Source organism: Myxocyprinus asiaticus, chromosome 17, assembly GCF_019703515.2.
Source record: "Myxocyprinus asiaticus isolate MX2 ecotype Aquarium Trade chromosome 17, UBuf_Myxa_2, whole genome shotgun sequence".
In the NCBI taxonomy this organism is placed as follows: domain Eukaryota; kingdom Metazoa; phylum Chordata; class Actinopteri; order Cypriniformes; family Catostomidae; genus Myxocyprinus; species Myxocyprinus asiaticus.
In genome coordinates this window covers 47848446-47860466 of record NC_059360.1, presented here as the reverse complement: position 1 = coordinate 47860466, position 12021 = coordinate 47848446, and the positions used below count along the sequence as shown (strand labels likewise).

The following is a 12021-nucleotide window of genomic DNA, read 5'->3' as shown; positions in this document are numbered from 1 at the left end:
CAATAAGTTTTGCTGTCCCTCGTAATGCATTTTGCATTCTGTCGCAATAGTTTTGCACTCCCTCGCAATAAGTTTAGTGTGCCCTTGCAGTAAGTTTTGCATTCTGTCGCAATAGTTTTGCGGTCCCTCACAATAAGTTTTGCATTCTGTCACAATAGTTTTGCATTCCCTCGCAATAAGTTTAGCGTGCCCTTGCAATAAGTTTTGCGTGCCCTTGCAATAAGTTTAGCGTTCCCTCGCAATAGTTTTGCATTTCTTCACAATAGTTTTGCGTTCCCTCGCAATAAGTTTTGCGTTCTCTCTCAATACGTTTTGTGGTCCCTCGCAACAGATTTGCGTTCCCTCGTAATAAGTTTTGCGGCCCCTAGCAATATGTTTTGCGTTCCCTCGCAATAAGTTTAGCATGCCCTTGCAATAAGTTTTGCGTGCCCTAGCAATAAGTTTTGCTGTCCCTCGTAATAAGTTTAGTGTGCCCTTGCAATAAGTTTTGCATTCTGTCGCAATAGTTTTGCGGTCCCTCACAATAAGTTTTGCATTCTGTCGCAATAGTTTTGCATTCCCTCGCAATAAGTTTTGCGTGCCCTTGCAATAATTTAGCGTTCCCAGACAATAGTTTTGCATTTCTTCACAATAGTTTTGCATTCCCTTGCAATAAGTTTTGCGTTCCCTCTCAATACGTTTTGTGGTCCCTCGCAATAGTTTGCATTCCCTTACAATAAATTTTGTGGTCCCTCGCAATAAGTTTTGTGGCCCCTTGTAATAAGTTTAGCGTGCCCTCACAATAAGTTTTGCATTCTGTCGCAATAGTTTTGCATTCCCTCACAATAAGTTTAACGTGCCCTTGTAATATGTTTTTTGGTCCCTCACAATACATTTAGCATTCTGTCGCAATAGTTTTGCATTCCCTCGCAATAAGTTTAGCGTGCCCTTGCAATAAGTTTTGCGTTCCCTCGCAATAAGTTTTGTGTGCCCTTGCAATAGTTTGCGTTCCCTCGCAATAAGTTTTGTGTGCCCTTGCAATAGTTTGCGTTCCCTCGCAATACGTTTTGCGGTCCCTCGCAATTAATTTTGCATTCCCTTGCAATAAGTTTTGCGGTCCATCGCAATAATTTTGCGTTCCCTCGCAATAAGTTTTGCGGTCCCTCACAATACGTTTTAGGTTCCCTCGCAATAAGTTTTGCTTGCCCTCTCAATAAGTTTTGCTTGCCCTCGCAAAAGTTTCGCATTCCCTCGCAATAAGTTTTGTGTTCCCTCGCAATAAGTTTGCCTGCCCTTGCAATAGTTTTGCGTACCCTCGCAATAGTTCCGCATTCCCTCGCAATAAGTTTTGTGGTCCCTCACAATAGTTTTGAGTTCCTTCGCAATAAATGTAGATTGGTTTTACAACAGTAACCATATTTTAACCATGATATCCATAGTGAAACAATAGTGATAATAAAGGAAAACGAAAACTATGGTAATAAAATCATAATTTTGTGGGTACCATGGTTTTACTATGCAAATACCATAGTTTAACTATAGTTTACGTATAGTAATATTGTGGTAACACTTTAAAATAAGGTTCCATTTGTTAACATTAGTAAACAACATTAGTTAAAGGAATAGTTCACCCAAAAATTTAAATTTAATAATTTAATAGTTAATAATTTCAACATATGATTTTTAAATTCAAAAGTTGTATATATTGACATTAGTTATTGTACTATGACCTAACATTAACAACGAAAATTTTTATTTTTATTAACAAAGTAATAAATACCATAAAAATATTTTGTTCATTGTTAGTTAATGATACCTAATGCATTTACTAATATTGACAAATGTAACCTTATAATAAAGTGCTACCAATATTGTAGACTGTAGAAACCATAGTTTTTGGCAGAAAACATTATTTTTCTACAGTAATATTGCACCATGATTGTTTTAGCCTAGCCGTTTTTTTTTATTTTTTTATTATTATTATTATTATATTTTTTATTTTTATTTATTTATTTATTTATCCCCTTTTCTCCCAGATTTGGAATGCCCAATTCCCACTACTTACTAGGTCCTCATGGGGGCGCGGTTACTCACCTCAATCCGGGTGGCGGAGGACAAGTCTCAGTTGCCTCCGCTTCTGAGACCGTCAGTCCGTGCATCTTATCACGTGACTCGTTGTGCATGACACCACGGAGACTCTGCATGTGGAGGCTCATGCTACTCTCCGTGATCCACACACAACTTACCACATGCCCCACTGAGAGCGAGAACCCCTAATTGCAACCAAGAGGAGGTTACCCCATGTGAGTCTACCCTCACATTAGGAGACCTGGCTGGAATCACTAAGCACGCCCTGTATTCGAACTTGCGACTCCAGGGGTGGTCAGCGTCAATACTCGCTGAGCTACCCAGGTCCAGGTTTTACAATAGTAATACTGTAGCAACTCTGAAAAGTATTAGTCTGTATTAGTACTATGGTTTTACTATGAATATCAAGGTTAAAATATGGTTATTTTAGTAAAACCATGGTAAATTTATTGCGAGGGAACGCAAATTCCTATTTCTGAGAAAAATAAATCCTGTCCTGTCCTCTTAAGGGCTCCATAAGAAATTAAGTTTTTTTTTCTCGTTAGGATAATGTACACTGATGATGAATTGTTTACAACAGGGCTGTTCAGCCGTGATGTTAATTTGTAGGCATTCCCACAAGGCTAATTCGCTATGGGTTCCCTAAGAATAGGGATTTTCGAATTATGCATAAAATAAGATCTGTGGTGAAAACTACTTGGAGACTATAACATTTTGTTCTAGAACATAAATTGCACACAGTCATACCTCAATTGTGGATTTTGAAGCCGCTGTATCTTTTAAAAATGCATTTTGCTAACCCATCGCTAAATAAGGACTACAACAGTCGTTTATTTTGTTAGGCACGTAGCCCACTTGCTGATGGGAGTTGTAGTCCTTAATTAGCATTGTGACAGCAAAATGCGTTTTATAAAAACACAGTAGCTTCAAAATTAACATCTGAGGTCTGACTATGTGTAATTTATGTTTTAGAACAAAAAGTCTCTTCAAGTAATTATACAATTATTAAAACCCATTGGAAAAACCTGAGGGAACCCATGGATCATAACTGCTAATTGTCTTCTGTGTTTTTGGACAACAACCCAAAGAGCTCTATTATGAGTAACTATACTTTATATACTGTAATTACAACTAGTCTGCAGATGCAAGTGTACCCTGCTCTGGGTCTCGTCCTTGTAGCAGCGCGAGTCTCTTGGCTATCTGCAGCATCTGCTCCTGGTTCTGTTGGTCTTTCTGCAGTTCCTGCATGGCTTCTTCAAGCACACGGGTCTTCTCCGTCTGCAGCTGTTTGATTGACAGACCTGTGTCATCCAGATTCGCATTCAAGTTCCCGCCCTCTTGCTTATTGAGATCGTTTAGTGATCCATCTGTATTTACAGAAGAAAACATGGTGAAATCTCTAAATAAACACTGAAGCCTGTTGTGTTTCCATCATCATTTTCTGTCATTTTTCAAGTAACTAAAACAGTTCTCAACTGGTGGGTCACAGGGTCACGGGACAGCAGGGAAAAAACATTGCTAAATGCAAATAATAAAACGCTACTAACCATATAAACGTGCATATTTAGGCTAGAAAAATAAGTAGGCTTATCAACTTTTAAAAGCGAGAAGAAAACACTTCCCATTTATGTTATGGAGCACAAAACTATTACGAGGGCACGAGGGCATAACTATTACGAGGGAAAGCAAAATTATTACGAAGGCACGCAAAACTATTACGAAGGCACGCAAAACTATTATGAAGGCAAGCAAAACTATTACGAGGGAACGCAAATCTATTGCGAGGGCACGCGGAACTATTATGAGAGAACAAAAAACTATTACGAGGGCACGCAAAACTAATACGAGGGAACGCAAAACTATTACGAGGGCACGGAAAACTATTACGAGGGCGCACAAAGTATTACGAGGGCGCGCAAAACTATTACGAGGGTGCACAAAGTATTACGAGGGCGCGCAAAACTTATAACGAGGGCGCGCAAAGTATTACAAGGGCGCGCAAAACTTATAGCTAGGACGCGCAAAACTTATAACGAGGGCATGCAAAACTATTACGTGGACACGCAAAACTATTACGAGGGCACGCGGAACTATTACGAGGGCACGCAAAACTATTATGAGGGCACACAAAACTATTACAAGGGCACTCAAAACTATTATGATGGAACGCAAAACTATTACGAGGGCACACAAAACTATTATGAGGGAACGCAAAACTATTACGAGGGCACACAAAAATATTACAAGGGCACTCAAAACTATTATGATGGAACGCAAAACTATTACGAGGGAACGCAAAAGTATTACGAGGGAACGCAAAACTATTACGAGGGAACGCAAAACTATTACGAAGGCACGCAAAACTATTACGAGGGCACGCAAAACTATTACGAGAGAACAAAAAACTATTACGAGGGCACGCAAAAGTATTACGAGGGCATGAGGAACTATTACAAGGGTACGCAAAAGTATTACGAGGGAACGCAAAACTATTACGAGGGAATGCAAAACTATTACGAAGGCGCGCAAAACTATAACGAGGACACGCAAAGTATTACGAGGGCAAGGCAAAACTTATAACGAGGACACGCAAAACTTATTGCGAGGGAACGCAAAACTATTACGAGGGCGCACAAAGTATTACGAGGGAACGCAAAACTATTACGAACGCAAAACGTATAGCGAGGGCATGCAAAACGTATTGCTTGGGAACGTAAAACGTATTGCGAGGGAACGCAAAACTATTACGAGGGTAAATCCATTCCTTCCCACTAATGTCAAACAATTTGTTGCATTGTTACATGGGTTTAGAAAGGTGCCATAATAGTTATTTTTTGACATCAAATGTTTTTGAAGAAAATTATATGCAATAGGTCTTTTCCTATTGGGGGGCCTTTAGCCCTATTGTATCCTATGTTATAAAACCATGTAGGTGAAATTATTTATGAATATATTACCTGTTCAAAACTGTAATAAATACTCTCTGTGTGTGTGGACATGTGCATGTGTGCACAAACCCCGATTTAGTGGAACATATGCAATTTGTGGGGGAGATGCAGTACCCAGTGGAGCAGGTGGGGGAACTAGAGAACATTATGGGTCTAAAGCTTAGAAAATATCAGTATTTTTAGGTCAAATTTGATTCATAGATGTACAAAAAAACAATTTAAAGCTGTAAAACATCCAGAAAGTCCGAAGGTAAAAGATCACAACTGGTTCCTCCCATTCGGGTCAAAATTTAAACATTAAGACAATGGAAGAAACTATTTGTTTTAAAGTGTTATTTCTCTTAAATAATTATTTTATTTTGTTTGTTTGATGGTCTTGACAAAGTCATAACCAAATGTTCCAGTATCAAAAAGTATGCTGTATTTTGGAGACACCAGGCTGAAAAATGAAAATTATTTATATACAGACTCTGGAATAATTATCCATCCATCCATCCATCGTTTATGTATGTATATACTAATATATACAGTATATACTGTATATAGGCCTATACATATAAACAGACTTTTGCCTAACATAAACAAATATTTATAAATATTTAGTGCAATAAAGTACTTAGGAATATATACAACAAAGGACAAAATCATACCTTCCAATTCTAAGTTTTCATTGTATCTGTCCATCATCCATATTGTCAATATTGTTATGAGTGGGGAAAGTTTCCCTTTCGATTCAGTTCACTCAACATTGCTGTAAGCACTATGGGGAGAGTCCTTCTACACGACCTTGTTGAAACCCTTATACAATCATGGCAATCCTCTGATTGGCAATGGTATCTGAGCCCCGCCTCTTTAGGTGTGCAGTCGGCCTATATAAGTGTGCGCTCAGTCACCATTTCTACCGAATATTCTTCCTTCAAGACTGCGAACTTCGTCTTCATCTTGGAACCCTCTCTGCTTTCCCATCGATATACACTTACAGCGGACGAAACTTCTCAGCAAGACACAAACAGGACAACTCGTCACCTGTGCTCAGTGCCTGCACCGAGAGCCTTACCACTCCATTGTGTGTTCCGGTGAAGAGTTCTCCACATCGCTGTCGAAGGTGATCTCAGTGAACAAGTTCTTCGCTTCAGACGCCGTCATTGATCAACGCAGTGCTTCAGCAAAACTCCTACCAGTTACTGAGCCGCCTGCGTGATGCATGTCTTTTTGAAGATGTCATTCCGCAAGTGTTCTCTATGCGAACAGCACATGCTGTGTCACTTGCAGCTTCAGGCAAGTGGTCCACGGAGGATGTTGCCGCCCTTTCCTCCAGCGAGGGTGAGGAGTGTGCACAATGCCATGGACAAGGAGCTTCTTCATGTCCTCGCAAGAGCGGTTGAAGAATTCGGTCTTGAGTGGTGCCCTCCAGAAGAGCCAGAAAAGTCTTGCATGGATGAATTTTTGCAAACCGGCTGTCGTTAACAGACTGCAGTCCGGAGGAGCACACCATTCTTCCCTGAGGTCCACGCAGAGCTCACAAAGACCTGGCATGTGCCCTGCTCTTCGCGCACTCAGGTCGCAGGCGCTGCCATCCTCACTAATGTGGATCATGCAGAGGAAAGGGGCTACTCAATGCTTCCACTGGTGGAACAGGCAGTCGGAGCTCACCTCTGCCATAACACCACCATGGGATGGAAATCCCGCCCACCCCTCCAAACTGTGTCGACTGACATCCACACTGGCTGGAAGAGCGGGTCAAGCTGGTTTTTAAGGCTAAGCTCCTCAAACAAATGGATGAGCAAGGCCCCGATCCAAAGCTGTTCAAAGAGCTCCGTACTGCTACAGATTTGACGCTGCGAGCCACAAAATCTAACACTCGGCAAAGTGATGAGCAGCCTGGTGGTTCTGGACTGGCATATTTGGCTAACTCTCATGGAGGTGTGTGACGCAGAGAAAACCGCCCTCTTCGACACCACGGTGTCGCCCAAAGGTCTCTATGGCAATGCCGTGGAAGGCTTTTCAGAGCACTTCATCAAGGAGCAAAAGCAGTCTCAAGCGATGAAACACTTTCTGCCCAAGAGAAATAGCACTTCCCCTTTCCCGGCATGCACCCGATCTAATTCTGATCAGTGCCCGGCAAAGAATCCATTTCTCGCTGCCCCAGCATAGCCAAAAGCTACTACTGAGCCATCTTTGAAGCCATGCAAACCATAGCCCAAGCGTAAGCACTTGCCGTCTCACCGCGAACGCGCCGAAAACCCGGCCTGGCAGCAGAAACGTTCCTGACATGTCCAGCCCCATGAAGAGGAGCACAGAGCTCACCGTTATTCATGACCCAGAGCCGAAGGCGGTTCAATTCGAGGCACACAGTGTTTCTCCCCTCTTCCCCAATACTGTACATCAGGAACAGGACATTGTTCAATATGTTGCTTCTGTGTGCATTACTTAAATAAAGAGTGTTCTCAAAAAAAGCACCCATTGTACAAACACGGGACGTTCACACATTCTCAGAAAAAGGGCCATTTCCTCTTCATGCATCATACACCCCACACATTATGCTCAGCCGCTTCCCCATGGTGAGCGGTGCTCTATCTCCTATTGCGAGCTAATCAATAAGCCCGCTGTCCCGCTGCGCGAACGCGTGGCGAGCTCTCACGGGCGTGTCAGACTGGGTGTTAAAAACAATTGATCACAGTTAAACGATTCATTTTGTATGTCGGTCACCTCGCTTCATCAGCGTTTTGCAATCTGTGGTCTGACCGCAGAGATTCACAGTCTCCTAGCAGAAGACAGAGACTGTTCCAGACTGCGACAGACACAACGGAGTTTACAGCCATTATTTTCTCATTCTGAAGAAAGATGGCGGGCTTCGGCCCATTCTAGATCTGAGACGCTTGAATCGTGCGCTCGCGAAGTGCCAAAAAGGTTAACTAAGAAACAGATCTTATCACACATCCAGAAAGTCCTTCCTTTCGGTCTGTCTCTGGCTCCCCGCACGTTCACGAAATGTATCAATGCGGTGCTTGCCCCATTGAAAATGAAGGGTGTGCATGTTTTGAATTACCTCGACGACTGGTTACTACTATCCCAATCAGAGGCATTACTGAGCGAACATAGAGACTTGTTGCTTTGCCATATGAAAATTCTGGGTCTGAAAGTCATTTGGGCAAAAGCACACTTTTTCCAAGCCAGCAAATCTCCTTTTTAGGGGTTTGTCTCGACTCTGTGAGTATGCACGCGCACCTCAAGATTGAGCGCATACAGACAATTCTTTGGTGTCGGTCTCAGTTCAAACTGGGGAAAACATTGCCACTGAAGTCATTTCAGAGAATGCTGGGTTTTATGGCGGCAGCATCCGCCGTCAGACCATTAGGTCTGTTACACATGAGACCTCTCCAGTACTGGCCCAAGCGACACGTTCCACATCACGCCTGGAGCCACGGGCACATGCGCATCGTGGTGACTTGCCGCTGCCTGGCTGCTCTAGCACCATGGACAGCGCCGGCCTTCTACCAACAGGGTGTTATGCTGGGTCAAATTTTCAGAAGTGATGACCACAGATGCATCCAACACAGGTTGGGGCGCAGTGTGCGATGGTCATCAGCACAGTCCGAGTGGACATGGAAACAGTTCTGTTAAATGCCCTGAAATGACCTGATCAGTCCTGGTTTCCGGAGATGAAAAACTAGACGGCCCTCAATGGGATATACCGCTGAGGAGAGACCTTCTCTCTTAAGCACAAGCCAGGATTTGGCATCCCCATCCAGAGCTGTGGAACCTACACGTGTGGCCTCTGAAGGGAGCACATCGGATAAGCCAGAATTGGCTCAGTCGGGGACGAACACCATTTTACAGGCTAGAGCACCGTCCACGAGACGCATCTATGCAATTAAATGCCACATGTTTGCAAACTGGTGCTCTTCACGTGGTAAAGATCTGGTGAATTGCCACATAGCTGAGATTTTGACATTCCTTCAAGAGCGGCTGGGCGCTGATCTTACCCCGTCAACGCTCAAAGTTTATGTAGCGACTATCTCAGCCTACCCTGCGGCTGGATGCTGGTCCATCTCCTCACAAGTCCTCTCTGTATAAAGCACTTCTTACATTCAAGTGGGTGAGCCCAAGCCCTTATTACATGTGGGCTACCAACTATAATCAATACAGCCACCTAATTATATGCTATTGAACTGCCCTTTAAAAGTCATAAGCACTCCCATAGGAAATAAAACCTACTTTTCCAACCATGTTGTGAGAGGGTTAATAAACCATACTGTGTATATCTATATGGTTCATATAGATCCCAGACTACAATTATTTCCATCTGCAACGTGGGACTATTCATATATATTTTAATATGACTTATAAGTCATCAGCCTGTGGCCTGTGAATCCTTATCTATTTCTCTATTTAGTGTTATAACACTGGGAGTATAATGTCATGATTAGATATCGTTCCCCATAGTGCTTACAGTAATGTCAAGTGAACTGAATCTAAAGGGAACGTCTCCAGTTACACATGTAACCCCGGTTCACTGAGATGAAGGGAACGAGACATTGCGAAAGCTGGCCGCACTACTACTACTACTGCCTGCTTATATAGGCTGACTGCGCACTTAAAAGGGCGGGGCTCAGACACCATTGCCAATCAGAGGATTGCCGTGATTGTATAAGAGTTTCAACACGGTCGTGTAGAAGGACACTCCCCATAGTGCTTACAGCAATGACTCATTCCCTTCATCTCAGGGAACCAAGGTTAAATGTATAACTGGAGATGCTATCTGTGACAGTGTCACTAGTCCAGTTTGAGACGAAAGGCTTGAAATTGCGAGACCGCGAGAGCAGATTGAATTGGACTCGGACACCGCTGATTTAGAGTGTGGCTTGGCTCGAACAGTAGGTGGGGATATTTTACCATGATATGTGATTGCGGTTCAAGCTAAATGGCCTCACAGACTCTGAATACGCACGGAAAAACATTCTTTATTAATGCGCTGATATACTTTTGGGAATGTAGACTTTAATAGGCAACTAGGTAACGCGAATACCAACAGAATGTGCCTTTGCATTTTAAAGCTCATAACAGCATGCCTCTAATCTCCTTTGAGTGTTTTTGTGCTGTTGCACTCATTCATGTGGACACACACATACACACACTGGACAGATGTGCATCTCAATTATAAGCAAAATCTTGTTACCATCGATATACAGTATATTTAAACATAAGCTGCTGCTTACATCTTTTCGCATGAAACGCTGCATTTTCTTCGTGTTAGTGTCTCTGTTACCAATAACAATGTTTCTTTGAAAGCAAAATGATTTTCCCTAAATCACCCTGGAAACCAATTCCACTTCACATAGAGCACTTAAAATAAATTAGGTAATTAAACACAGTTATGAATCTACCCTCCGCAGATGGATGCTGGTTGTCAATAGCAACTTCCTCTGTCATCTGTGTGATTAAATCATTGGCCTGTTCGGTTTGAGTTCTGCTGTCAGGCGGCTGATGAACCTGCACACGTTAAACAACCCATGAGATTCTGAGTCACATTCATGAAATATGTTATTAAGTAACACTTCAAGTAAAAGCTGATTGTGTAATTACAGGACGTGGGGCTTGAGAGGGCGGGAGTCTCCCCTGTAAGGCAGCCAAACGCTCATCCATGTCTTTAGCCGACGGTACCGGCTTAACCGGCGCCTTTAACGCAGCTAGACGAGACTCCAGCTCTTTCTCTGATGGTATGGACTCTGTTAGGAAAGAGAGAGAGAGAGAGACATCTGGTTGCGGTTATTATGCTTCAACAACGCAAGATGTCACGGAGATGACCAAAAACCGCAGGACGAAACACATTTTACTTGGCTTGGTTTCCTCTTTCAGCTTCTGCAGCCTTTCTGCGATGACCTGGTCCTCTTTACTGAGACCTCTGGTTGGAATGAGACCCACAGAACTGCTTTTACCACCTCCAGGTTTTGGAGGCTGATTCTGTTGAGCTTGTTTGGCTTCAAGAGCAGCGACGCGCCTGTAACACACAACATCTAAATGTCATTACGGTGCCATACAAGTGCATTTCACAGGTGGATATTTAGAGCATCTTACTTTTTATAGTTTTCTGGTGGGGACCATCTGCCAGCATCATTCTGGTTGCCTGTACTAAATATACAAAAGGATCTGTCAATTGTGCATTAGAGAGATCATATAAACAGTGTTTATGTTGGAAAATGAGCTGTGTTTGGTTACCAGACCTTGTTAAGTTCCCATGACATTGTTTACACACTTTCTGCTGACTGTTTCCATATTTTGGCACCACAGCAGTGTATGTCAGACACCCAGAGCAGAAAGAATGGCCACAGTTTTTACATCCCAACTGCAAAAACAAAAAAACTGAGTAAAATACTTTCAAGGTAAATGTTTGAATTAAATCATATATATTTATAGAAGCAAACCTCTTTTCTGAAGAGAGTGAATTTTGATGCACAACAGTAGCAGCGATGATCCATACTCTGATTCTTCAAGAAAACTAATTATTATACTGTACACCTGATATCACCAGTGTACCACTTTATATGGTCAAAAACATCAAGATTAAAGATGCTTATCCTCCGGCAGAATAGTAGTGTTTTTAATCTCTAAACTGCACTGTATCGGCATTTATAACTTGTATATACTTAAAATACCGTTTATATATATAAATATATTAAAGCTATGTTGCAGTTCTCATTTCTCCTGAATCAGAGCATGTAAACACAGGAAACACTGTGAGAACTGGAATTGTGGGAAATGTAGTCTTCTTGTAAGAACGTTCCAAATAAGCATCCTTTGAAATGTTCAATGCAAGATAAGTGTTGACATTATATGAGCGTATTAAGTATTAAACTGTATTACTAAAATATTTGATGAATTACGAGTAGAATGATTATCACTTTAAAGTTGAAACGGCATATAATAACTACATTTCCCAGCATGCAACATGACCCGCAAATCCCATGGCAAACGTAACGATCTTCTATTATCAAAAAGTATTTAC

At 42.2% G+C, this 12021-nt stretch overlaps 1 protein-coding gene across 1 annotated transcript in view; it reads right to left on the bottom strand.

Annotated features, from left to right (window-relative positions):
* The window catches only part of LOC127455220 (abscission/NoCut checkpoint regulator-like), a 20114-nt gene extending 8093 nt beyond the window's left edge, over positions 1–12021 (bottom strand). The window contains exons 1-7 of the mRNA XM_051722929.1: positions 11441–12021; positions 11240–11361; positions 11094–11147; positions 10853–11016; positions 10602–10744; positions 10403–10508; positions 3222–3434 (exon numbers count right to left, since the gene is read on the bottom strand). Of these exons, the coding sequence (XP_051578889.1) occupies positions 3222–3434; positions 10403–10508; positions 10602–10744; positions 10853–11016; positions 11094–11147; positions 11240–11361; positions 11441–11494 (856 nt within the window). The 5' untranslated portion in view covers positions 11495–12021. The remainder of the gene's footprint in view (positions 1–3221; positions 3435–10402; positions 10509–10601; positions 10745–10852; positions 11017–11093; positions 11148–11239; positions 11362–11440) is intronic.